Source organism: Macrosteles quadrilineatus, unplaced genomic scaffold (assembly GCF_028750875.1).
Source record: "Macrosteles quadrilineatus isolate MER2022 unplaced genomic scaffold, UCM_ALF_1.0 Scaffold_8__2_contigs__length_117827958, whole genome shotgun sequence".
Lineage (NCBI taxonomy): Eukaryota > Metazoa > Arthropoda > Insecta > Hemiptera > Cicadellidae > Macrosteles > Macrosteles quadrilineatus.
Window position 1 is genome coordinate 24,192,537 of NW_026542601.1, and position 27,398 is coordinate 24,219,934.

The following is a 27,398-nucleotide window of genomic DNA, read 5'->3' on the forward strand; positions in this document are numbered from 1 at the left end:
TCTCTCTTTATAATAAACACGATGATTTTATATTACTAAACGTTGCGCTCTTTCGGTGTAAACAAGGCCTGACGTAATAAACAATTCCAACTTTACTTCAGAGTCAACAAAATATGTCAACAAAGGCAGAAGCAGGAGGGTAAGTTAAGCGATTAATAACCTTTTGTTGGAAAAGACCAAACTTCTCCGAGCAAGATGTCATTGTTGCGTGGTTCTAAGTGAAAATATCACAAAGCCTAATTTTACCCTACATAAATTTCTAGGCTCTGTTATTATTTTCGCTTGAATTTAGCTTCTTGGAAGTATTTTATTAGGTCTACATTTGTTGTACATTGTTTAGGCGTAAAAATGTGTGTTTTGCGTATAGTTTTGTGCATGTTTAATTACATAATAATATGTGCAAAACGTCAAATAAAAAAAATTATTACTGTTAGTTGTTCTCTTTGTAAATAAATTTAATGACTATTTCTGTATATATTTTCTTTGTTTCTTCAATCGATTTCACTACTTCTAAGTTTTGATTATAGTTTTACAAAACTCACCTTTCTTAAGGATAGTTTTTTATTTTGTTATTTAATTTGATTCCTAAATGATATAATGTCACTTAATTACTTTATGGGGTTGTATTAAATCACACAGGCAGAGCATGATTATTTCTGAATTGAAAACTCCTATGTATAAGTATACAGGGTGATTTGTACTCAGTGTGACAAAATTTTTTTTTATGTAAGTACAAAGTAAATGAAGTGTGATGATGCATATCAAGTGTTCCAAGTCTCAAAATTAGCGTCCCAAAAAATTATTTTATGTTTTCCAAAAATAACCATCACCCTGTATAATTAGGTTATTTAAATTACAGAGTATGGACAATCTCAATCGCTGTTTCGCTGCGGAAAATGTGATTTTGGCGACAACACAATCATGATTGTAAACCCGTGATTGTCGGAGGCAGTTACGAGTTCGACACTCCCCAAGGGTCACGATTGATTGTTTTGAAAAGTTCCGCTGGCTTTTATTGTTCTTTGTTTTCTCATCTTCTACGTTATATTTTACAGTTGTAATTTCCTTGTGGACAAAGGACACGTGGTTAGTATTATTTTTTAACTAGGTTTACGTTAATTAATATTAGATACTTTACGTTTATGCATTCATTTAGTTAAAACATCTTTAGTTCTACCAGGAGATGTTCGAATTTCCGTTGGGCCACCACTTTATTTGAGCCGAAAGGTTCATTTTGGAGCCGAATACTAAGATATTGTAAATTCTCGCCATCTCTAATATATAAGTCGCAATAACAACAAACACTTTCCATACACGCAGTATACCGTACTTATGTGTGCGAATTAATTTGCATCACGTTACCATTTTATATTCTCTTATGTGAATGCAAAGAAGTGGAAAATATTGTATCTTTTAGGACTTTTTGTATAAATTTACAATCAGTAACCCAATCACATGTGGTACCCTAATAAAGCAATTGTTCTGGTAGTATACAAGAAACAGAGAGCAGCGTTGATTCAAAGAAAGGTTAAGCATATTGTAGCTCTGAGATAAGATAAATTATGTGAGTGATAATGATATAGATTAAAACGAAACTGAAACTTTTCAAAGTAAACAAAACTGTGCAGTCAACAAACAGTACGTTTTTTAATATGTGTTAACTATCTTTTTGTGAGTTTTGAATACTAGTTAGCTTGTAAATATGTCTAAAACCGATGAGGATGGTCTTATGAAAGAGTTCCAGGATTTAATCCGACTAGAAGGCGAAAGGCAAAAACTAGAAGGTGAAGTACAAATATTACACATTTGTACTTAATACAATAAGCGTTTCTACTGTAACATCCCTTATTATCCGTCTTTCATAACCAACTATTACACTAAGCTTACTAATTGTTACTAAGCAGCTTACTTTTTTTCAAATCTAATGATCTAGCGCAGGAGTAAGCAATATTTAAAAAAAGGTAATTTCGTTTAAGACATCGCCCTCCTAGCCTTTCATTTATTTCCAGAAGACAAATTTGAAGATTTGTTGAATAACTTGTTTTATAACCGTTAACATGTAAACTGTAACTAAACCACTAAATACCTTAACAAAAATTATAATCTGAAGACAGATTGTAAACAAGAGATGAAACAGTTTGTGAAAATGTATTTCAAATGGACGACTTTTATTAGCTTTTAGTGCGTCCTAATGAAGTAGTCCATTTTTATTTATTTAAAAGTTGTATTAATCAAACATTTATTTGAGCTTCATTTTGATGATATCAATATTCAAAATTTTCCCACGGATTCCTTTGTAAAATTCCGTTGGAAATTTTTATCAAATTGAACACAACGCAAAATTTAGTTATACCACTTTGTTTCACCAAAATTTGAAACATTCAAAACAAAATTAAATGTATTAATTGAATGGAAATACCTCATCAACTAAATTCACGACATTCTTATTGTTCTTTATTTTCAGTACTTTTTAAATTTATTATTATTTTTTAAATTTGAATTCTTTATTTCCTTTCTCCATCAAATTAACATTATTATAACAGGTGAGTTGTGGTATTGAAAGTAGTGCAGTCAAGTTTAATTGAGTAAGTAAAGTGATATTGAAGACTGGTCACAAGAGATAGGTGACACTTTACGCTAGGGATATGTTTCTGGTGTGGTGGTGTTTACGGTGTAAGGTGAGGTTTATTGCTTTTGAAATCCGCACGAAATCTTTCAGCCGATCCTCTTAGAAGTTTCTACTCCAATGGTCCATTCGTTCATTCATCTTGATCCTTCTATCAACATCATTTTTCAGTTTTCATGCAATAATTTGTTTTATTGTTACGTTTGTCATCGTGTTTTATCCTCTTTCCTGTTTTCTTTATATATGACACATTTCTATGTAGATAAGCAATAGTCTCCAACACAAGAATTATTTGAATTACACCTAAAATACAAGTTCAATTACAGGTGTGATTTTATCTTTACCTTCCATACTAATCTATAACACATAATTTACCTCGTAGTACAATTCTCATGTTTTCATCAAAATAAATTAGTACAAATGTTAATCCTCTATAACAGATGTCAATAGCTTCAATGATTAGAAATAATAGAATTATCAAAAATTTCGTAACTCGCTAAGGCAATAGTATAAATACAGAAGTTGTTCAACTTTTACCTATATCGATTAAAAAATGTGGGAGAAAGATATCAATTCATGGGATTTAACAGGGAGGGAAACAATTGAACACTCCTTGAGCTCCTATATTTTTTGATCAGGAGTGCTTTTCTTTATGTACGAAACATTCCCTCAACGACTCATCTACTTAAGTTCTCAACATTTACCCCATCCACAACTAAGCTTAAACCATCTCTGAAATTGTCCAAACGATTTTCCAGACACCAAAGCGTTTGCGAAAGTGAAACTCGTCACCTACCCGGAAGCATGGGAGACACCGAAGCCACCCAAGGACGGTCCGAAGACGCTGGAGGAGGCGTTAAAGGAGATGGGGCCGTTCGACATGGACTGGGCGGAATTTGACTTGAAGTTTGCGGACAAGTGGCATCTGATCGTCAAGGAAAACACAAAGCCTCTACCTGCCGAGTATGACAACCCCGAGGGTGTCAGGGACTTGTTCGGACCCGAGGAGAACATAGATGAACTCAAGGACATCCCGGCTGTGTATTGTAAGAAGAAGATAGAGACCAGACTGCCTCGCAAGCCCAAGCAGAGGTTGCCGTTCCCGGTGAGGTCATTACCTGAGGAGCCATCGCTGCAAGTGACACCGAAAATGTTGGAGCCCTTCCCTCCCACGATTGACTGGGAGAAACAACACTACAAACCTATCTGCGGCGACTGGATCAAACCCATGTACATCAGGTGGGAGGAATACCCGGAGTATGACGATGATGAGCCCATTGGGAAGGTATGTGTAGTTCAGTTGTGTGGCTATAGTGCGTCTAGCCTAAAAGGTCGCCATTTCGATCCTGAGAAAAGTCCGAAGTCCTTTTGGATGGTTCGAAACCGGGCTTAGGTCCCAGTCGTTTGAATATTAGTAAAAGAGGTTTTATTATAAAAATTAATTTAATTAGGTTATTTGGTTATTTGTTGCTACTGTAACCCATGAGTTTGGTCATTTTTACGTAAAAATTGATTTTTTTACTAGTGTCATTTTCTTAAGGATCGTATCAATTACCCTTTCAAGTTAGTTACCTTAACAGACAGTTAATCACTCGATTAAATTACTTATTAAGCATTTGTTTTAATTGTCTTTCAGCAAGTAGTTCTACCATGAGAAATGAACATGTTTCAATAGTCCTTATTATTAATAGTGTTTAATACATTTTAACAAACGAAAGTGTCGGATTTATTTCCAAATAAAACAATTGCAAATTAATGGTTCAACAACAACATGTATCATATTAATGTGGGGATTAATTGAATAGACTAACATCAACAATTGTTGAATATTTAAAGGGAGATGAATTTAGAGATCAAATAAATTGCGAGGGCTTTGCTGGTTATTCAGGCCACAAATCCACCCAACACTCCATTGTGAGAGGAAGGTAGGCGACTGGCTCTGACCAACATTGTTTGTTCTCTTGAAATACCGCATTTACTGTCAGAATGGTTACCACTTTGATATTACAATCGTCTTTAATTTATATTGCAATGAAAATTCGCATACATGTGCACAATCGATGCAAAAAATAGTAATCTTTGCAACTGATGAGTAAAGAGGGACTTTTTTAAACAAAGAAACAAAGCAGTGTGTGTCAATTTTATCAAGTTTAACAAAGTAATGTTACCCAACTTAAATAAGTTAATTGGCTTTATTACCCATTTAGTGTAAAATGTAATGTTTTGTAATAATTGGCAGTTTTGTGATTTTAGAAACAATGTCCACCAACACTCAAAGAGGTAGTCACGGAACACGTGATGCAGATGAATGCGAGAAAGGGGAAGAGGAATGTAAGTAAAAAGTGGTAAATTAATACGCTTAACATTTATGAATATATTTTAGACAGTTATAAATGTGTGTTTAAGTTAGATCATTGTGCGTAACGAACTGAGTTTAATGTTTAATGTTGTAATCGCACACATGTTTATTGAAATATTTTCACTTGATCGTTTAATTGTATTGATTCCCTAAACATTCTTATTTACGTAAGATGCTAGTTTTGAAATAATGAATGTATGTGATTTCAAGCGTTGCACAGGTATATAATTCTCTCAGGACAATTTGTAGTCAAGACAAAAATTAAGAAGTTTAAAAAAATAAATCATAAAAATATTGTAAGGAGAGCGATACTATTTCGTATTGATATATTTTTATGCTAGTAAAAGAAATGCTTAAACATAATAGTCCTGCATTATGCCATAGTTTAAATAACACCTAATAATCAAGAAAACATGATACAAACAACTAACATAACAGGTTAAATCAATCACAGGTTTGCCAATGCACACGAAAAATACTGCAATTTTAATACGTCATGTACAAAACTATTCAGGACAATTGTGTTAAGTGTATAATTTGAAACTGATCTAATGATTTTCAACAATTTTCAGATGGGTCTGTTGAAGATTAAAGACCCGGTGGAACCGATGACCAAGGAGGAGCTCGACGACTTTATTGAGGAGGTTAGTAGTCATGTCAAGATAACAATTTTATCGGGTTTCTAGCTTTTAAAGTGTATAAGATCATAGCAGAGAAGGTTATTTTAATGTGCAGGCCAGTGGCAGTTTAAAAAAAAGTTTGTCATATAAATGATTTCTCATTACAGTCAAAGAACCTCTAAATGTTTCATGGATAGTAATTTTCAAAAAGGATCTGTTCAAATCATAGTGTTTCCAAAATCTCACAACAAATTTTGATAATGTTCTTTTAGAACCAATGAACAATCTAATCACCTCCATTTTTGAGATTTTGCTTGAAATTTTCAAAGGTTGATGCATAATTGTTTTCCTTATTCACTGCATTAGGTTGATTTAATATCTAATAGTTAAATCGAGAATTATCCCTTTGTTTGTTTGTCTTTCAATCGTAAAATATCTACTCTTCTAATGCTTCCGTTACAAGAAAGACATTGTACTTCTTCATGCACTTCCCATGTGTTGTATCTTTTTCGGAAAGCGTTTGCTATAATACTTCTTATTTTGTGGTGCCTTGTGTTCCTTAGAAGTTCACCAAAAGGACAGAAGCCAAGTGAAGGGGTTTCAATGCATGTGCATGTGCAAGGGTTTCAATCTCGCACATAGGGTGTTTTTCTATACATAAAATGCACACGGGAAACCCCCTAGCTAGTGGATTAAATTATATTTTCTAAAATATAAATACATGAACACCATCATCGGATACATAGCATCATTGGAGATTGGGATTGCCTGTTACAGAAGGAGAAGGACGAGCAGTTCCGGAACCTGCTGTACGGAGACAGACCAGACCATTGGTGGCAGAAGAGGCAAGATGAGGAACTGAGGGACTATCGCGACTTCGAGATCGTCGGGGCCAAGAAGAGGCTGGAGAGAGATCCGGATAAAGCCGACTATAGTAAAATAGGTGAGTGACTATCGATTACTAGAAGGTCGATGACGATCGATTAACGATGGACTTTGATTACTATCTTCAGATTGAGGTTATAGACAATTAATGCTAGATTGTTCGGGCCAAGCGATTGCTGTTAAATTCTAATCATCTGGTTGGTAAATTTTTCATAAGTACATTTGCTTCCTTATTTAATATGCAATACTATACTAGTTAACAATGAACCAGGTAGGTTAATAATACTAGACCGATTAATTACTATAGATAATGACAGTTTCACTGGTAGGTTACTACTTGGTAGGTTACTGTGTGGTTGATTACAGCATGTTCCCACTCGATAGGTGACAATAGTTTGCTCGGTGGTTTAAGAAATATCCACTGTTTCCTAGGGACTAAACCACCCACTACTGTCGTCACAAAGGTGCCATTTTCAGTACCAAATATATTTCATTCTAAACGAGTATCGACGAAACCACAATGAAAGTGATAGTTACCTAAACATCTTTTAATTGCTGTGGTATTTATTTATGATATTATTTCTGTTTTTGTTATATCTAGAAAACCCATTCATGGAGTTGGAGCTCCCCGTAATAGAGGATGACGAAGACAGAGGAAGAGGAAGGGGTAGAGGTAGAGGAGGGTTCAGCAGAGGCAGAGGAAGGGGCAAACATAGAGGAAAGTGGGAAGAATACACCCGTGAAGAGGACGCGATATGGGGTGAAAGTAACCGAGATAATGTACAAGATAGGCGGAGAGGAGGAGGTAGAGGATATTATGGCTCAAGCAGAGATACAACGGATAGTTGGAGGACCAGAGGGGCAGGAGCATCAGGATGGAACAGAGGCAAGCTGCCTTCGTATAGTGGGAGAGGTGCTCAGGAGGACATGGACACGTTCGAACCAGCTGAAGACCCACCGGACCAGCCCGAGTGACGTCAGCTACCTATCACCTTAATCATGGCCAGAGACGAGAATGAAGAAAGGATAAATTACTACAGTTTGTCCTCTTGACCCTCGAGTTTTAGTAATAACGCTTGAAATTTAAATGTTAGTACCCTTTAAACATTCTTACATTTATTTACCTACAACCAGTGTTATACCTGGAACCTTATTATTACAGCCAGATGGGTCTGCATCAATATTCCATCGAATTTAAATACCGTTGGCACTGAAAAAGACACATCTATAACGACAATGGTTGATTGGTCTATCTTCTATCTATATAAATAAAATTATAGTTTTGGTTGTACATTGCGTAGAGTCATAACGTTGTCAGTTATTTTTCACTTTATACTATAGGAAAGCCGAAACGCGTGTTATCTTAATTTCTGTCTGTCTGTCTGTCTTTTAACACTCTCTGTAACACTGTCTGTAACAAAGTTTCGGCTGTTTGTGATATTTTTTATACGTAAAGCTGTGGAATTCCCAGAGATTCTAATTAAGGTTAAGACGGAACATTAGAAAATAGGAATAGGATAACAACTGCCTCTCCTTCACTTGGTGTTGTCAGATCACATGAAAAACTAATAACCAGTGTCTTTCCAAACGTTCATAAACTACTTAACATGGATAGTGCCTGGCTCTGTGATTATACAATTCTATCACCTAGAAACGAGCAATCAACGCAGATAATCATTTAGGCGATGGCTCTCTTCCACGTCAAAGAACGTACGTATGAATCAGTGAACACCATCCTGAGAGAAGATGATATGCTGCAAACTATCCGGCAGAGTTTCTTGGCCCAGTATCAGGACCCGTTTTGCCACCCTGAAGGTTGGTGCTTCAGTGATGCTGCTAAGAAAATTACATTCAGCCAAATAGTGCAATGGAACGCGTCTTCGTATTCGCAGTCTCCAGTGATACATCATTGTAGCAGAGATTCTCATGGGTTGTGGTGCTGGGGAAGATAGATTTCCGCGGGGATAATTAAGGGGTAGGTCATTTCTGATTTGACCACTGGGGGTAGATTTCCGGAGGTAAAATTTCTGTGTCAGGTTTATTGGGATTTTGATTAATTACAACTGTTAAGCAAACCGTAAATGTGACTTGATTGAAATAAATAATTGTTCCAAAAGTTCATGGCCGAAAATCTACCCCCAGACCTAGGACGTCTAAATGACGTAGGAATATTTTCAAGGGGGTTAATTTCTTGGGGTAAAATTCCGGTGACTCTCCAGGAGGACCCGAAACGGATACATCAACTCAACACTAAACTAAAAAATGTTAACTAAAACAATACTTCCTCTATTCTATAGTCTAGGGAGAGAAAGTATAAATTTTAACCTCATGGTTGTCATAGAAAATAATCAATATTTACTCTCGCCGCCTCAGAATGTTAAAATCCCACGTGGCTGAGCACTCCAATTATTTATCTAATTATTTAAAAAAATTACAAAGATTTTAGAAAAGATTTTGCCAAAACTTATCGTTTTTGTGCAAGAACGTATATAATTTTTGTTTAATTTTACTAACTAACTTTTAATAAACTAAATGAACTATGGACATTGTTTTTTCTAACACCATCAAAATTGTTTACAAATGGAAGATTTTTCATAAAATCAATATTTTTTCCTATGAAAGGAATCGATTCAAAGCTAAGAGGTCCACCAAAATGGTTCCGATTAACGGATTGTTTCGAGCACCCTCTCACCAATTCACTCAAATTTAACGTCAAAACCGGACTAAGACATTTACTCTGATAACTAAATTCACTATCACGATCACTTTGATTGCCTTCTATGGAAATCAAGTTCGACAATTTTCTTTGTAAGACGTTTTGTCTTGAAACCAAAGACTTTTTACAAACATTAGTATTATCAAACCATCTCTTTTGGCTTTGTGATCCGGACTCTGTTGTGTATGAATCTTCCACATTACGCTGGTTTTCTACTCTATGGGTTCCATTCGCAGTTTGGGCATCTATTTGCAAATCGTGAGGGTCACTATTCTGCTTGGTAATGTCTTTCTGGATTTTATGACTCTCGCGAGTTGCGTCAGTCTCTGTAGGCCGCAAGCTCTGTGTGACAAAGTTCTGCCAGCTCTCTAATTCAGTTTTTTCTTTCTCCACCTCCTTCCCAACAGGACGGTCACCGTCATCATCATCACCATCTTCATCTTCATCTTCATCTTCATCGCCACAGTCATCATCTTCTCCCTTGTCATTTCCATCTTCTCCCGTTCCTGCATCTCCATCAGATCCATCTCCAAGCACATCCAATTTCTTCGCACGTTTATAAAATCCCCAGTTCTCAGTACCCGGTATGTGATTATATCCTGGACAGTAGTGGTAGTAGCCGTCTTCGTCAGGTGGGTATTCGTAGGGACTGCATTTCTTCGGATATAAGCCGTGTTCTTCTGCTTTTCTCTGCCAGTAGTTTTCCGGGTTTATGGGTTTAGGGGCGGGGTATTCCTCCTTGACTTGTTCCACTGTAACCCAATCCCCTTGCAAATTCTTCATATCCACGTATTGGTGACCGTGCCAGTCGTACCACGTGCGGACCTCCGGCTGGTACTCGGGAATCTTCTGGTACTGATGGTCCCCAGCATTCATCTCAACTGGCTCCATGTACTCCTCCGGTTTGACGTCTGGATATTCTGGTCCACTTGAGTGGATCGATGATAGATCCTCGGTGTCCACATCAGTGACTGTACTGAACTCCTCGCTGGTGTCCGTAACAAAGTCCGACTGATAGTCTCCTCTATCTGGGAAGTCCTCGATTTCACTCTCGTCGGCAGACAAATCTGCGAATTCTTTTTCGTGTTCCCACCATGGAATGTATGGGGTCTTTGGATCGATTGGTAACTCTCCCATGTAATTCACATCACCGTGTTTCGGAAGAACAAAATTTTCTTCGTCAGAAGGCATCTTAAGATCGTCTGTTTTTACTCTGTTAAACTTTTTCTGCATTTGCATCTCTTCTTTGTCTGATTCTGTAATTTTATCTCTATACACCATCGAGCTCACGTAGGGATTAGGTTTCCATTTTTTTGGAAACGGTCGTTTTTTATGTCTTTTCATTATTTCGTCCGTGTAAGGTTTCAAGTCTTTGAATTCTAGTTCGTTGATTTGCTCAGGGTCCTCGTCCCAACATGTATCTGTGTCTGACTTTTCTGTAGTGCTCTTCTCTTCCCCACTCTCGTACTCTTCATCTGTCGTAGTCTCATCGTCGGATGAATCATCACTACTCGTCTCCCTTACTTCCTCCATACCCACCGGACCGAGGCCGTCTTCATCAGTGTCCAACAACTCTACGTCATCATAATACTCATCTTCTGAAGAGTAAACGTACTCGTTTTCGTGTTTGAATATTTCATACGAGTCGACATTGAATGGTTTCACTTTTTTCTCCTCGGGACAATCAACTTTAGGCCTTTCTTCCGTGTAGATTGGTATGAAGTGACCATCCTCTCTCACATAATACCTTACTTCTTCCTGGTAGTATTTCTTCTTAGGTTTATTGTCATTTGAGCCTTGCATCTTTAACCTCAATCCTCTTGCAATGTTATTTTGTAATTAATAATATCGAAATTGGTATGATTTAAATAAACCTTCTTTTAGTTAAATAAATACTATTCTCACTCCTGACTTTTACAATAACCACATAATATATTTTATTTCACACATTCATATAAAATAAACACTCACTTAAAAAAAAGAAAATAATAATAATAGTTCAATTATGCAGAGTTGGAAACAAAATCACTTGGTTTTTACATTATACACATTCAAATTCAAATTAATAAAATATTTTAGATGACAGTTAAACATCCAATAACAACAAAACCAATATCAAATAGGTTAGACTATCAACAGATAAGCCTTTCATCTCGGGTATCAGCGTTACGTTGATGGTTCACAAAGGCTTTCTACTGTACGTTGTGATAATATAGAATTAACGTGTTGGTTATAATATATACCAGCAGACTGGTTCGGAAAGTGTATTTCTCTCTTGAAAAAACCTTTGCCTGGCAAAGGAATGTTGATTATGTAATAAATCTCCAGTTTTCAATAAAATCAACAAAAGGGAAACCATGCTAAAATGGTAATATTGCACAGTTGCACATTTGTAAGGACTTTTGTTTTATTTATTATGATGAAATATTGTCTATGTATATATGTTGTATGTATGTATTGTCAAATGAGTAGTGTTGCATTGTGAAATCTTGTTCTAAAAACTGTGTATATTTTTACAGGATTTTTGTTGAATCAAAGTAGATAAGAAGCCGGAGTTTGCATTTTTGCATTGTGGAATCTATATAGCAAAACACCTAAAGAGTTCTATATTCAATTGTTTTTTAACTATGTAGGTAATATTTTAAGACTTCTTTTTATCTAACTATTCTGTTTACGGATTAATAATATAATTAATGGTGTTTTAGAGGAAACCAACATAAGTGTGAACACATCACGTACTGCAAATATGTGTTAAAAATTGTAAGAAATAGTTTGGTGTGCACCCTCACATTAAAATTGTGCAAACTAAACTATTAGTTATCTTTATGGACCTGGTCTGTCGAGTTATGCTTGGTAACGAAAACTTCCTCTGTAAATATCTTGGACTTAGATAGTTTATAGAAGTCTCAATGTTATGTTAACAAAGCATATTTGTACCTCTTTATTTCACTACTACCTTACTCTCAACGAGATAAGATTAACAATCTTTCAACATCTCACCTTATTTAACACAAATAACAGTTACAAAATAAATAGCAACCAAATCCTTTATTTGTATCAAGCACATCCCATATATACATGGAGTTATCTTATTTAAAAATCCTAAATAATATTATGAATACATATTCTTCATATACTTTCATTTCCACTTCTCACTCCTCTAAGTTTCTCCCAGACCTTAGAAGCCGCCCATTTCACCAAACTGAAAACAACAATGTAGAAAGCTATTCGACAAATCCAATCTTTGACGGCGTTAAAGGTTCTGACAGAAGTAGGGTCTTCGTTGTCAGAATCTACCGGAGTATATTCGAAATAATATTCCCCAGAGGAGCTTTCGTTGTCTTCATTTGCAGATCTGGTCTCGTCGACTGTGTCTTCCTTTACCTCCAGAATGGGAAACAACTCCGATGTTTCAGATTGGGACAGCTCCCTCCTGAGGGAGGCCGAAGGGTATGTGGGAGGATTGGGAGTATACTCCGGAGTGTTGGCGGGTGTTGCGGGAGGAATAGTTGTGTACCAATCCTCCTCTTTCTCGCCTTTGTTTTCCCCCCTTTTCTCCTTCAAGGATAGTATCCCCTCGATACTTTGCAGGTCTTTTTCTGATGTCAGCGATTTTGACCCAGAAAGCATCTCCCAGTCTTGATCTTCATGTGATTGCGATGAACTCGGATTCATTTTCAGCACAAGGTGAAGCTCAATACATGAGTTCTGAAAATTATTGATGGTTTATGAAACTTTTTAAACAAAATAGACTTTGTTGATGGTCAAATATGTGTGGTGGTAAGCCACCCACAATTAAAAACATGGCGATAATTTAAAATTTACCAAGTTTCTCTCTCTAATATTAGTTTTTTTTTAATTTTACACTATGTTACATTTTATCAGAAGTGACTGTGTCATTGAAGATTTTAGGACGGGTTCGGATAAGACACAAGGAGCACCTAGTAATTTCTGAACAGCCAGTTTTTGCCTTATTGGTTTTAGTCTCATAAATCATTCATACATGCTCAAACAAAAACGTTTGTGAATCAAAAAATGTAAAATATTGTAAATTTGTCAAGTAGCATTTGCTAATCAGTCTCAGAGTAATTAGAGTACACAACACTAGTAAATAATTTTTAATAAATTAAATACGTCCTATTTAATAATAAAGTTTAAAAGATATAAATATAAAATTGTTTGTAAATATCAATTTAAGGTATTTTAGAATGGAATGGTTCTTGAATACACCGAAAACAAAACAGACAGTCTTTTCACTTATTGTATAAATCATATAATCTATTTATATCTCGTAATGTATGATTCATTGAAACAAAAATTAGAAAAATTAGAATATAGTCAGCGTATAACAGTTTGCATATACTTACGAGTATGCAATTCTTGGAAGAAGTAAAAGTTGAAAAGTGTAGGGTCTCTATCGGCAAACAACGCGTACTTTTCAATAACAAATTTGTAAACTAAGCCTCCAACTATGCCGATAACGAAAAACACTACTCCCTTCATGATAGTCTGTTATCACAGTTTAAATCTAACGAGTGAATGTTTTTCCGTGTAATATTATTTCAGATAAATCAAGCATCGGGATTTCAAATAAATAAACAGTAATAAACATTTGTTTTTAAAGCATATTACTGTAGGTAATTGTAGTTTAGCTGCTAAAATATATCCACGTTTAAAAAAAGGTTGATTGATAATAACGCGCAGTACTTAGAACATGGTTTAACTAAGGAAACGTTATTTTTTCAATTTTGGTATGGTTATATACGTCGAATGTATATTTAAATTTGATGTGAGATTCAGGTAATGTTATTGTGCACAACGTTTGCCTGTTAACTATTTAAAAAGAATGTTGTAGCCTGGCCTTAATTTTGTTATGGTTGTGTACGACTTTTTGTATTCTCGAATCATATTGATACACAAAATTGTTATTGTCATAAATCCCCAAGACTTTTCAAAACCTTTAGTAACAACTTGTCGTAAAGGTTGGGATTGAAATAAACCATTTCACTGAATTGCATCATTTAATATAAAATACGTAAGCTAGTTTAATTATTTTTTTAATCCAACTATTACGATCCCATTCAAATCCTGACTGCTCGCGCTACACTAAATTCTGTCTCATTACCACAAGTCAAATTAGACTCATTCCTGTGTACAAACCTGCGGGGAAGATATGAATCAACGATACTAATGAAATTAGAACTATCAAGATCTTTAAAAGCTGAAACCAATTGAAATTTAGTTCCTTGGTAATCACCTAATTTTATAGAAGGTTCGGGTAAATGCAAGTCCTTAGAATACAAAATTTGAAACGGATTGTTGGCTTTGCCTCGTTCGTCGTGGTAGGCATAATTGACTTCGCCGGGCCTTGGGAGACTTCCGTCCTCTCGTATCAAGTGGGCGGGAACCTCATAGATCCCAACGCCACCCATGTTGTAGATGTGCACGGTGTCGTCGAGTGGTTTGTCTGAGGAGCTCGTACTCGAACTGGAGTCACTCTTGTCGGAATATTCTGAATCCCTCGAGTCCGGAGACTCACTACAAACATCTTTTGAGTCAGAAGCACCATGACTGTCCCTGGTAGTAGTGGATCCTTCGGGGAAATCCGAACGATCAGGATTATCAAGATCATCCATCATCGAACTGCTATCGTTAACGTCTGATTCGCTCAAAATATCAGGTTTGAATTCGCTCAGTCCTTCGGAGGAATCCATCGAGGTAGAATTTTTACGTTCCATCTCACTATGAAAAGTTGAGTCTTCTTCTTCCAAGTCCGGCGTGTCGTCACTGTAGGTGGTCGTCATGTCCATGGGAGAGGGCGATCTGTTGGCGAGTTCGTCGGAGGAGTGGACGGGAGAGGGTGTTGTGTTTGAGCTGTCCAACGCTGAGCTCGTCTTGTCGATGTCCTCGGGCCCTGTGAACGACCCTGTGGTGAAGGTGTATGTAGGGGACGGAGCGGAGGTGAAGTGATGACCTGGGTCAGAGTCGGACACTTCTTCCGTCTGGAACTTCTCGCTGCTTATAGTTTCCGACTCTAAGAGATCGTCGGTCTCAGACTCCCAGATACTTTCTATCTCTGTGTCTTCGTCGACTTCCGTTGTGTTCGTAGGAGCATGAGCTGGAACCACATCATCTCGGGCGATATTCTCGTTCAGTATTTGTTGTACATCCACATTATTGGATTTTGAAGAAGTAGATGATAATCTAGCTAGATTTACTGAACGTGTGTTTGACCTTGTGGTAGACATTTCTTCAACACTGGAAATTAAGGGAATACACTCTTTTCTTTTAGGACAAGTCTCTTTATTATTGAAAGTTGTTTAGCTTTGATTTTGTAATTGTTTCTTAGTGTTCTTAGCTCCAATGGGCTTATGACTGAAACATTGATGGAATAGAATGGGTTATGCTCCACTATAAATACTTCTGATTGCTGACTGTTTATTTTCTAGTGTAAAGATGTTTCGCCAATACAATTTATATTAGTTTACAGGTGCTTTAGTTGTTACCTTATTTCACTACGTAGACCCAACCAATTATTGTTTATCATTAGTATAACGTAAGAATGCCAAACACATAATATGGCTCTAACGCCATTGATTTGTATCACACATTGAAGTAATTCTTTATACGGGTTGGAAGTCAACGCGATAAAATTATCACTTTGATTCAACATGTGGTGAATTTGTTTTATTGGGGTTAAATGGTGTGTGTAGGCCTACCTGTATGAGTTATTTTAAGATTTCTAGAACAAACTGTAATTAATTTTAGTTTTTGTTATAAATTAATTTTCTCCTTACTTACTGCCTCTTAAAAGTTGTGTGACTCTTCTTCAACAATGCTTCTGTATATTTAAAAAACTATTGTTGTTGAACAAACTATTTGCACAACTATTGTTATTATAACTATTGTTTATAAATATAAATGTCTTTTATTTTAAATATTTCGTCATGAAATCTATTGAAAAAATAAGTTTTGACTAAATCTGCTTTAGTTTAATTTAATTGTTCAATGGATTTACCTAAAGAATATATTTTGTAATTCAATTAGTGTATTCCTCAAAATGAAATATCATTGTGAACTTCAATATTAATATTGAAATATTGTTTTTCTTTTGGATATATTAGCTAAATAATAATACATTTATAATAATTATTATTATTTAGGTATTCTCCACACTGTAAAATCATGTTTTGGCACATACTCTAGATTATATTAGATAGCAATGTCGAAAACAGTTTTACCAAAACAAATACTATTAGAAAATAACAGTCATAAATAGATTGTATAAATAGTATAAAATATAATTATTGCACCAAATTCCGAGTACTCATTCATGATGATTTACTTTCACAATTATGAACTATGCTCATATCTATATTTCAAACCATGGCTTATTATTTGCGTACTTTTCCCTGATAATGGATTAGAACACAGAACACATTGTAAACCTCAACTCACAGCTACACTTTGATACTTCGCGAATCTATGATCTGATACAGCATTAAATATTTCTGAACGGTGATGACTGAACACATCTTGTTGGATAGAAAACAATAACACGTCGTCAATGTTATTTTTTACCAAAACCTTTTTGAAAGCTGGTTTACCAATCACCTTCTTATTGTAACCCTCACTCACGTTATTAGAGTTTAAATTTAGCTCAAAACCTGGGCGTATATTTTGTTCCTCTGAATTATTCTCATATATACACCTAGTTAAATACTTCACCCACTTAAATCTTCCGTTGGGTAACACTTTAGATTTTCTTACACTTTCTTCACCCACGTGTCTCTCTATTTTAGAGTAATCTGAATCTCTCAACACCGCCTCCACTTTCCCCAGTTCATCAGCGTGTTCTCTCTCCCACAGCTTGTTCGCCTCATGTTCCGTTTCCTCCAGAGTCTCCCCCACAACAAACCCCGGTATCTTCTCTATGTCCACATCCGTGTTGGTTCCTACACTGGTGTATTCAAATCCCGAATGTGTAGGTGTCACTGTCAGATCACCTGTTTCAAAGGACGATTCGTCACTCGGAGATTCCCCAGTGTCGCTTTTCCTGTCGGTGAAGTTCAACGGTTCCGTTTCCTCTTCGGAGTCGTAAATGTCGGACGTGGTGGAGGTCACGGAAGGAGGTGATGACGACTCGTTGGGTATCGTGTTGGACGACACGGACCCTGTCAACATTGTTGTAGTGTCAGGCTGTGTGAAGTCGTCAGAGAACACAGACCCATCCTTGTCGTCAGTGTCTTGCACGTCTGAGTCATCATCTACGAGCGGTTCATAGCTTTTGTCCAACAGAAACATTTTTGGACGTAAATCGAGTTCGTTAACAGAATCTGTTGAGTCTGGTTGGACTGAGAACTCCGGTAGGTTCATGTTTTTTACTGAAGCCATCCTATGTGTTGGACGAGACTTACTATAAGAAGTATTATTATAACATTCAATTCAAGTTAACTGTAGGAGTACCCTGATAAATATTGGAGGATCGAGCATATCAGTATCTGTTTATGTACTTCTGGTAATCAAATAGATCAGAGTTGCTGATAAATTACTATTCTATTCCTATTCTCCTCAATTTCACGTGCAATTAAAAATTTTCCAATTCTGGTGATGATTATTTTATGTTTTATTTATTGAGTTAAAACAAGCTTAAATGTCGGATGAAAACTCGGAACTTCTCTGCGAAGGTATCATTGACATTTACAATCCTGGACGCAACTAATACCGCATCTATATTATACATATTATTATATGTGCGAGAATATGGTACCACTTTTATCTCAAAAAGACTGTAAGTCTTTTTCATTTCAAAACAGAATATATATCTATGTTATATCTTGAATTGACATAGACGCATAAAACTGATAAGTTATCTCTCCATAACAGTTAAATTAAATTGTAAACTCAATTGTTCAGAGCAATGAAACAAATAAAAAAATCGTCGCGGTACTACAGATGGAATCTTCAAAAGTTGTTTACTTTGTTAATATTTTGCCTATAGAATTATTTGTTGTCATACTACAGCAAAAACATCCGTTTTTATGCATGTTATGTTGGTCTTAAGTAGATTTTACACTCCCTAGGGAGTAAAAGTCTTGTTAGTCCCTTGGGACCAAGAATCAGCAGTTGTAAACTTATGCAACTAATGTAAATTTACTTAACAGCTGTTTATTTGATTTAGTAAAATGAAGTCGTTTTGAGGGTTTTAGAAAAGTGTTGTCCATTAGTTGCTTATAATACTGCAATAAGATGAAAAAATAGTTCGTCACACAGGGAAAAAGTGTATTTTTAAAACTCGCTCTTCGTCCACTTAAGAGTAAAAACTTGTGCTTGAGTTGAAAAGAGTTACTTTACGCCCTAGTGATGATCTTCATGCTATTTCTAGTTTGGAAGATTTAACTGTCGCAATTAATTGTTAACGCCACTCTATACAACCAACCTTAAGACGTTTATAGAGCAAGATGCGTTAGTTATTGTGTTACGAGATTTATTAGCTAACAGGACACATAGTTTATAGATAGTCTTTAACATTGATTTAAATTTAATTCCTAATTCATCAAATAAAATTCAGCAGCATAAATTTTTGTGTCTCATAATCAGATTTTATTACTTAAACGAGTACACGAAGAACCATATTGGTCTCTTATACCCACTCTAAACTCCATCATATTTTTAACGTATGGTATCATTATTTTCTCTAATGTAATATTCTCTCAAAAAATAAATACCTATCTCGTAGCTATGTGAATTATAAAGTTTACTACAGTATAAATACTGATAGTACTGTAAGTACATAGTTGTAAAACAAATAACTATCGAAACATGTACAGAATAACTAAAAAATGAAACAAATAACACTTAAATCTCATATCACTGCAAAGCCTTTTGTCCTGAACCCTGTGATTCCATCACAAACCGATGCCCGTGTAGCAACCCTGCTGCCCAGAATGGAACTTGGATCTGTTCATGCTCCACATCGTCTACCACATCCACTATATCAAACTTGAGTGCACTCATCGGCTTTTCGCCTATAGCTGGTTTTTTCGGAACCGGATCTTTTGCAGGGTGAAGATGGAAATGGTCACCTGAATACGAGCTCGCGGTGTCTTCATCCCTATCTTCCGAGAACAGACTCGAATCTTCCGAATAGGAAGTTGCTTTGTGCCAGCTGGGCACCAAACTAGTGTCACAAGACAGATCTTGGGAGTCCGGGGGATCGTCCGAGCCCCAGGAAGATACAGAAGAGTAGGAATCAGCGACACCAGACTTTGGTGGAGTCCAATGATCAGAATCAGAAATTTCGCTTTCTGATTTCGATTCTGATTCGTCTGTGTCTAATTCATCAATGTTGATTGCTTGTGGAGCTGTGAACCGAGACTGTTCATTTGAAAGATCCAGTTCCACATGAGAGTTGTTTGAGAACCAGTTGTTATTTGGAAGAGTGATTTCGTCTTCCAACGTGTTGTGGTTGAGATTGTGCGCCATACTGAATCTGTAAAGTAATAAAATTATATACAACCAAGCATCTTTGTGGTATTATCCAAAGGTTTGTATTTTCATGTCCAATTAAACCCTCTTCAATAATGAACAACAATCTAAATTGATATTATTATTTAATTAGATCTTTCTATTAATTTGTTAAAATATAATTAAGGCGCAAAAGAAAATTGGGTTGCAAACGCCTTTAAAAAATAACACATTTTCACATACAAAGGTAGTTCGGCTTTGTATACATGTTTTGTTAATTGGCTATCTTACTCACTAAATTGCGTGATCAATACAAATCTAATGAATTGTTTCCTAGTTAGAAGTACAAAAGAGAAATAACTTGCCTTTGGAGGTGTTTTGGCGGCAAATGACGTTTGACTATTTGAACTTCTTCTTCATGGAAAACTACTAATTTTTCTCCAGTTAGCAAAATATACCGTATACCGGTATACTTGTATATACCGTTCAGGTAAACTTTTTAAATTTCAAAACCCGACAGCACATTCATTTCTTAGTTTTAAGAATGAATCGATTCAATTAAGCAATGGTAATTATTATAACATATTATAAAACTGTAATAGTACATGAAAGACGCAGTTATTGAGACGAATTGTTATACAATTCCGTATCGTAAAGAACAGAGCACTTTTTTCATGTCAATAAAGAAGGTTAAGTTAAGTTTGTGATTCTCAAATGTATTTAACAGAAACACTGTCATTGTATTGGAATCTTGTTTTGGCCATAACCAGCTTATCGGATTTTTTGTGCCACAAGTTGAATTGACCCGAAATGGAGATCTATATAAATAATAGTTTGCTATTCAGTAAATGACAAAATGGTAAATCATAATTGATTGGAAGGAGCATTTAATGTATTTCCTGATAATGAGATCTTATAAACATAACCTTTACATGCGTAATATTTTCTTAGTTTCCACAAATTAACCCTCTATCCGCTCTATCCGTCTAATTCATTGTTTTGTTCTATGGCAATTTTTTTCAAATGTGTTCAGAAGATTAAGTCTAAATTCATATTCAGATTTAATCGTAGAGTATTTATGAAACACAGTTTTTAACATTCGTCAAAGATTTATTGAGGGCATATCAGACAAATTGTTGGCCCGTAAATGCTTAAGAACAGCTTTGAAATATTTTCATTTATTAGTAAATGGAGAACTCATCACTTTATTAACTGACATATTAACCCAAAAAGCGACCAAGATTGGTGTATATTATCCCAAATGTAATTAATTCAACATATTTTTCAAAGAAAGTTGGAACTAGGATAGTCTTTTCTCTTTTGTGAAACACAGTTGTTTCATAAAAGGAATTTAACTAAAAAGATTAACACATCTAAGGTTGTATTATTTCTCTTCATACAACCATCGTCATCATGATACGAGTGTAACTTGAAATATATTTTAATTAAACTGTTACAAATTAATATCAAATTAAAGATGCTTTGAGTTATTTTATCAATAAGTTGACCAGTTTGGTTTGGTAAAAAACTTGGCGTATACGAATGAGTGACAACAGCACATCACTCACTGAGTTCATTTTTTATTTAACTGGACATATTGAACATGAGAATGGAAAGTCCATTTCTATCCTTAGTCAAATACATAGCTAACATTTTATCGATTTTCATAAAATGTAAGTTTGACTATGCCACTAAACCAATATTTGGTATCAATATAAAATGAAAAACATTAAAATCTTTAGTTTTTCAGGCAGAATAAGAAAAACATAATAGCATTATGTAGTTTATTGATACAACAAGATAAATTGGAACAAAGGTGTGCAACATAATTAGGTAGTTATGACAAGATCAATATAATCGTCACACTAATAAAATAAAATTTTGAATCCTCTTCTAATTAAATTTGGTTGTCCATATGTATTGTATTATTTTAGGTGAATTAAATAATAAACATACATTAATTTAATCTACATTGGGACTTATTTTGGGCACAGTTTTCAGTTAGGTCGTACAAAATATATGTATATCTATTATTGGTCATCTTATTATTGTCATTGTATTTACCTGTAAATTACATTGTTTTATTGGCTTATTAAGGTTTTTTTTACCAATACTTCCAAAGTAAATTCAATTTAACATTTTGATTCTCAAAGTTGTCTTTGGTATAAATTTTCAAATTTTGTATGTACTTAATTCCTAATTAGCCCAATGCATTTTATTTACATGTAAAAATATCCCTGACACAACATATACCCACTATCTTTCTGTTTCTTAATTCGTCCTCCTGCCAAGATACGCAGTTCCGAAGAGGTTTGAGAACATCGGTGCGGATTGTACCTGTGATTCTCTCAAGTGTGTCTCACGTTGTCCTGGCAGGAAAGCTTGATTGAGGTAGTCTGAAGCTATGTGTGACGTAATCCTGTCTACATCCTCGCCAAACAACATGGATGTCACCGCTGACGTCATACCCGCCATCCTAGCGAACACACGCTGCTGCACCTGCTCTTCCTCAGGTATCATGTGGATGTCCAGGGACGCTCTAGGTCTACCACCCTGCCTAGAGGCTGGTGCCCTCTGACCTCTCTGGGGAGCATTTCCAGTCTTGCTTTCATCATCCTCGTCTTCATCATCGTCTTCGTCCTCGTCGGAAGTCAGATCCGAAGAATCTTCATCCTCATTAGAATCAGTGTCAACATCTTCATCTTCGTCTTCGTCACTTACACCTTCTTCACTTTCCGAGTCGGAATCATCAGAATCATCAGAATCGTCGTCATCGGAATCGTCGTCATCGGAATCGTCAGAATCATCGGAATCATCGGAATCCTCGGAATCAGAATCGTCAGAATCATCCTCTGAATCATCGGAAGCGGTACTAACGTCATCGGAATCATCGTCATCGGAATCATCGTCATCGGAATCATCGTCATCGGACTCAGATTCTGTGTCGGAGTCATCTGAATCATCAGAAGTACTTTCATCGAGATCAGAATCACTATCATTATCCTCTTGACTCTCAATCTCACTATCTGAGAGGGCTGTGCCTGATTCATCACTGTCCTGTCTTTCTTGTCCATCTCCTGTTTTATTCATCTGGGGTGATGTCGTTTGCCTTCCTCCAAGGGGTATTCGGAAATCTTGAAAATTTGTGTCGTCGATCTCTCCAGGGTTTGAAAGCCATTCAGGACGTGTGAATGGATTTATCCTCATGAATGGTAACTGTTTAGATGTTGCCATTGTGATCTTAACGTTCGGTCAGACAACTGGTTGTTTTCAAACAGAAGATTCAAAGATCCCTGCAAACCATTCACACATTTAGAAAATATAACCGTAATCAATCTCCTTATACTAGATAATAAATTATAGTTTAATGTGTAAGCTTCATATATCATAAGTCTTTCAAGTAGTTTGTACGTCAGATAACATGGTGGTGTTTCTATGTTTCTATGTACCAGGTTATGTGGATCTGAACAGTTTCATAATATATTAGTGGCACTAACAAATTTGTCATGACCAAATATATTGTTGAAACACCAAATTCCAATAAAAATTTAACGCTTCTTGCTCTTGCATACCCAAGTATTATAAACTTATATTTAAAATCACTAATGTTATACCAGGCGTTTGCTTAGTTTAGAAAGGAATTCCTACTCATTCCCGTGAAATTCGTTCTTCTACTCGTGAGCCTCTCTTCGGCTGGGTCCGGAAGAAAATTTACCGAGTTGTTCGGGGCGATGTGTTTAGCTATGCTGGAAAATATGTTAGATACTCCACAATTTTTTACTATATCTTCTCTTCCTATGATGTGGGCAAATTTCTTTTTCCCCTCTTCTCTCTTCTCCTTAAACGGATCAAATATGTTTTTCGCTTTGGATTTATGAACCGGTACTTCCATTACTTCGTCCTCGGACCATTTGACCGTTCTTGGAGGACCTCCCTTGGCCGGTGGTATCGAATCAGTCATTTCATCGTCTGAAGGAGACGACGGGTCCCGAGAGTCGTCTATATTCTCAGACAGTGAAGTGTATGAGTGGTCTGAGGAGTCGGTCGGAGCGTCTGAGTCGAAGTACTCTGAGTCTGTAGATTGATCTGAGTCGTCCTCCGACGGGTGGTACGTCGGCGACGACAGCGCCTCCGTGTTGGGATTGAGCGATTCGGTCTTTTCGTCCTCATCGGTTGTCGTAGTGAAAATACTCTGAGCGGAAGTGGACGTAGTCATGTCGGTGTCTGTCGGCTCAGTGTCGGTAGAGTCCATGTTTGTATCAGTGACTGAACCGTCTGTAGCACCATACCCTGGGTACTTCTGTTTCTTTTTGTTTATGTCGTCAAAAACACTTTCGAAAGGATCATCAGGATCGACGTCGATAAGGTCGGCGTCCGCTTCGTCAAACGGTTCGTCATCCTGAATTGTTTTAAACGATTTTACGTTTGTAGAGCTTCTATCGGTGTTGAACGAGATATCTTTGGATAGTTTTAGTTCCTTCCAGTCGAAATTGGGTGTACGGAAAGGCAACGCGTGCTCCATGATGGACGTTAATTAAAGGTCCAGTGATTAACAGTCCTTCTTTGTATTATATGGTTAAGTCCTGAAATGTCGAGGTACAATTAGCTAAGGGTATTTTTATATGTTGATGAACTATGTTTATACAATTATGAAGATGACAGGTTCTTAGGGAATAATTTATCGTTTACATAATATTAGTTTCATTTAGTGGGCCTAAATTTAATGCTCAGAAGGATTCAGAAATATGAAGGATAATAATATTATATAGTGCAGATAGTTTCTCAATGCTGTTCTGTATCTTATGTATGCATTATTTTTTGTCTCCGGCCTAATTAATAGTGTACAAATCCTAACTAGAGACTATTAATATTTAATTGTAAAAACTATATTTTCTTCCAAATTTGTTCAATTTTGACTGTACATGCTTAGTTGAGACATTAAGAAGCCAACTTACTCTATCACGTCATATAAATTAGCTCGGAGTAAATAAAATGAATACATGATGACTTTCTTATTTCACAAATAAACACAATTATATATTAAGAACTTGAAACATTAGAAATTGTACAGTTAAAGATTGCTAGCCAATTATGTCGAGATTGTAAGGTCTCCACAAGCATACTTAATTTAATATTACTCTCCGTGACCTATCCGCCATTCGGAGAAAAGGGTTACAAATAATTGTCAAAAAATTCAAAACACCTTTTTTTATTATTTAGTTTTTGGTTTCGTATTTTAAGAGATTATTTTTTTTGTATTGATAATTTGGAAATGTCAACTTTCTAACCTTAATTTATGAAAGATAAATTCCACTGTAGTTTATTGTATATACTTATTTTTTTATTCCTTATTTTTAAATTACTACTGTGAAATTTTATCGGGTCACCTTAACAATGGTACAATATTAGTTACAGGATATACTTTAGATAGATACACGTTTGAAGTAGGTAATTTGTTTATTTACATTTCACGTTCCCCAAATATATTTTACCCATTTTCCCACACAATCGTACCTTATTGCTAATTGTTTTGAAAGTATACTTACTTTTTTCTGCATATACTCTGGAAGGATAAATCCAAAGCACCCTGGGGAGTTTTCTGTAAATGGTTGAAAAGTGTTACAATCTGACGCAACTTAGGAATATTTCTGCTGAGAAAGAATTTGATAAAGGTTATCTTAACGAGAACATTACTTCAGTTTGGAATTTGCTGTGCGTGGTATTTTTTACTCTGTATTTGATAGTATTCTGTACATTATAGTATACTAAGGGCTATTATGTCATCCATGTAAACATGTTTATAATGTTTTCAAATAATTATTATTAACATTCCACCAATGCGGATATATATTGCTTTTGTTTATTATATAGATTTTTTTACAGACTGCTAGTTAGGAAAAAAACCCTTCCTTTAGGAAACTTTTAACGGAATAAACAAAACTCATTCAACTTTTAATACGTCTACTAGACTTTTAATTCAATAAGTTAAATGGTTCTTTTGCTATGTTCTCAATCCAAAAATTGGTTAAGTTTGTAATTATTGTTAGTATATCAGCAGTAGATTCAATTAATGAAAATCATTGGTATAGCTTTTACGAAAATTCAAAATTGGGACCTGATGAACTTGGCTTTTAATAAAATAGCCAATGTTATTGGTCGTGGTCAATAACAAGGCCATTCCCGGCGATTCGCCCTCGCTTAGCTTAAGTTCAGCTAAATATATGCAACATCTAGTCGTTGCCTTACTAAAATTATAAATTATGATGACAAAGTAAAATTTTTAAAATCTCATTCTAAATAAAGCAAAACATAACGCTGACAAAACGAGGTATGTGTAAGTAAAACACACAGTAAAAAAGTATTACTATAATTAACCTTCAATCTCGACCATATCCCCAATAGTGATCAAACCATTTTTTTTTTCTTTCTATTTAACCAATCACAGAACTTGGTGCTTCAGAGTACAGTAAAGGCAATGAGTATGAGTATGGTTTGTATTAACTGGTAAAGGTCTAGTAATGACAATAAAACTAAAAACAACAGGTTCATACAAATTAAACTAATGCAATTCCAAAATAACTAAACAGTTTTTTTTTCAAGTCTACAAGTGTTACCGGTTTTTTGTTCTTTGGTATTAAAAATAAAAATTATTAATTTTTTAACAAACAAATATGAAAATGCCTCTCTCTGTCTCTTTCTTATAACTCTCTAAAAACAATTGTTTCCTCAAGGACAAGATGCCTCTTTTTAAGTGTAAATAGGTATTGTCAACTAGTTAGCTACTTGACTGGCTGAATTCAAATTTATTTTGCGTCACGAATCTACACTTCCTTAAATATACGAAATACTCTGTGTCAGTTAGGACCATCACCTATAGTGGATATTTTGTGACTTAAAGGGAAATAATTAATCTCTTACAACGGCCTGTTTGTACTTACAAACCACCCTTATCCATACTACATGAATTTAATGTCCATTTGGTTCTAGAAAGTCGAAACGGCACACGGAAGATTTCTCAGGTGCCGTTTGACGTCACTAACGCTGACGTCACTTTGAGGGAACACGAATACCGCAACGATACGATTTTAAACCATCGGCCTCGGTGTTGTAGTGGATAGCGTGGCGTGCTGATAATCTGGATGTACCGGGTTCGAATCCCGCCGGTAGCATTAATTTTTTGTCAACAATTTTTTCCATATCAGCAAGTTTGGTTGGTTTGGTTAGGTTATGACAGTTTAATTTTATAATTAAAAAATTGAATTTTTGGCATTTATAATTTTATTTTAGGAACAAAACTATTTTTTAGATTAGTAAACTTTAATTAGATTTTTCCATTATCAGCACGGTTGGTTAGTTTGGTTAGGTTATGATAGTTTAATTTAATATTAGAAAAATTATAAAATTTTCTTTTCTTGAGACGCAGCAGTTAGTGACGTCAGCAGTTAGTGACGTCAAACGGCACCTGAGAAATCTTCCGTGTGCCCCACCGCTATAAAGTTGTTTTAATAGTAGTTTATGTATGGTTAAATCCTGTTCGTCTAGCTACTATATGAAATATATAGATTACACTTTTCGGTTTCCGAAGGCTAAGGAAGTAATTTTATGGTTCTTCAATCCGCCTATATTATATAATGAAATACAATGGCGTTATTATCGAACCATAAAATTAACTTATGATTTTTCTTATAAATTGGAACATTAATTAATACAGAAATAAATACTCAT

At 35.5% G+C, this 27,398-nt stretch overlaps 5 protein-coding genes across 5 annotated transcripts; 1 reads left to right on the top strand and 4 right to left on the bottom strand.

Moving 5' to 3' along the window:
- The first annotated feature begins 1,702 nt into the window (after nucleotides 1–1,702).
- On the top strand, nucleotides 1,703–7,498 carry LOC129000270 (uncharacterized). Its single transcript, XM_054427231.1, has 6 exons — nucleotides 1,703–1,784; nucleotides 3,385–3,911; nucleotides 4,880–4,957; nucleotides 5,558–5,629; nucleotides 6,383–6,548; nucleotides 7,092–7,498. The coding sequence occupies exons 1-6, from the start codon at nucleotides 1,703–1,705 to the stop codon at nucleotides 7,463–7,465; spliced, it is 1,299 nt and encodes a 432-aa protein (XP_054283206.1). The 3' UTR covers nucleotides 7,466–7,498.
- Nucleotides 7,499–12,250: 4,752 nt separating this feature from the next.
- Nucleotides 12,251–13,689, bottom strand: LOC129001841 (uncharacterized). Its single transcript, XM_054429294.1, has 2 exons — nucleotides 13,574–13,689; nucleotides 12,251–12,914 (listed from the first exon to the last, which is right to left on the bottom strand). Exon 2 carries the CDS (start codon nucleotides 12,879–12,881, stop codon nucleotides 12,336–12,338), a length of 546 nt encoding a protein of 181 aa, XP_054285269.1. The 5' UTR covers nucleotides 12,882–12,914; nucleotides 13,574–13,689; the 3' UTR covers nucleotides 12,251–12,335.
- LOC129000271 (dentin sialophosphoprotein-like) lies at nucleotides 12,901–17,510 on the bottom strand. The gene is made up of 4 exons (XM_054427232.1): nucleotides 16,930–17,510; nucleotides 14,564–15,464; nucleotides 13,574–13,715; nucleotides 12,901–12,914 (listed from the first exon to the last, which is right to left on the bottom strand). Exons 1-4 carry the CDS (start codon nucleotides 17,508–17,510, stop codon nucleotides 12,901–12,903), a joined length of 1,638 nt encoding a protein of 545 aa, XP_054283207.1.
- Nucleotides 17,511–21,642: 4,132 nt separating this feature from the next.
- LOC129000722 (clumping factor A-like) lies at nucleotides 21,643–23,002 on the bottom strand. Its single transcript, XM_054427696.1, has one exon. It carries the CDS (start codon nucleotides 22,905–22,907, stop codon nucleotides 21,945–21,947), a length of 963 nt encoding a protein of 320 aa, XP_054283671.1. The 5' UTR covers nucleotides 22,908–23,002; the 3' UTR covers nucleotides 21,643–21,944.
- A 296-nt stretch (nucleotides 23,003–23,298) lies between these two features.
- On the bottom strand, nucleotides 23,299–24,195 carry LOC129000272 (dentin sialophosphoprotein-like). The gene has a single exon (XM_054427233.1). It carries the CDS (start codon nucleotides 24,193–24,195, stop codon nucleotides 23,299–23,301), a length of 897 nt encoding a protein of 298 aa, XP_054283208.1.
- Nucleotides 24,196–27,398: the final 3,203 nt, after the last annotated feature.

What these genes read in the sequence shown, in the direction of transcription:
- LOC129000722 (XM_054427696.1), bottom strand. Translation starts at nt 22,907, where the DNA reads ATGGCAACATCTAAACAGTTACCATTCATGAGGATAAATCCATTCACA.
- LOC129000272 (XM_054427233.1), bottom strand. Translation starts at nt 24,195, where the DNA reads ATGGAGCACGCGTTGCCTTTCCGTACACCCAATTTCGACTGGAAGGAA.
- LOC129000270 (XM_054427231.1), top strand. Translation starts at nt 1,703, where the DNA reads ATGTCTAAAACCGATGAGGATGGTCTTATGAAAGAGTTCCAGGATTTA. An exon ending in ATGATGAGCCCATTGGGAAG is followed by an intron (nt 3,912 to 4,879) that starts GTATGTGTAGTT and finishes TTGTGATTTTAG; the next exon opens with AAACAATGTCCACCAACACT. An exon ending in AGCCGACTATAGTAAAATAG is followed by an intron (nt 6,549 to 7,091) that starts GTGAGTGACTAT and finishes TGTTATATCTAG; the next exon opens with AAAACCCATTCATGGAGTTG.
- LOC129001841 (XM_054429294.1), bottom strand. Translation starts at nt 12,881, where the DNA reads ATGAATCCGAGTTCATCGCAATCACATGAAGATCAAGACTGGGAGATG.
- LOC129000271 (XM_054427232.1), bottom strand. Translation starts at nt 17,510, where the DNA reads ATGTTTCTGTTGGACAAAAGCTATGAACCGCTCGTAGATGATGACTCA. An exon ending in GGAAGATTTAAGTGGGTGAA is followed by an intron (nt 15,465 to 16,929) that starts GTATTTAACTAG and finishes CTTAATTTCCAG; the next exon opens with TGTTGAAGAAATGTCTACCA. An exon ending in GTCTCCCAAGGCCCGGCGAA is followed by an intron (nt 13,716 to 14,563) that starts GTCAATTATGCC and finishes CTGTGATAACAG; the next exon opens with ACTATCATGAAGGGAGTAGT.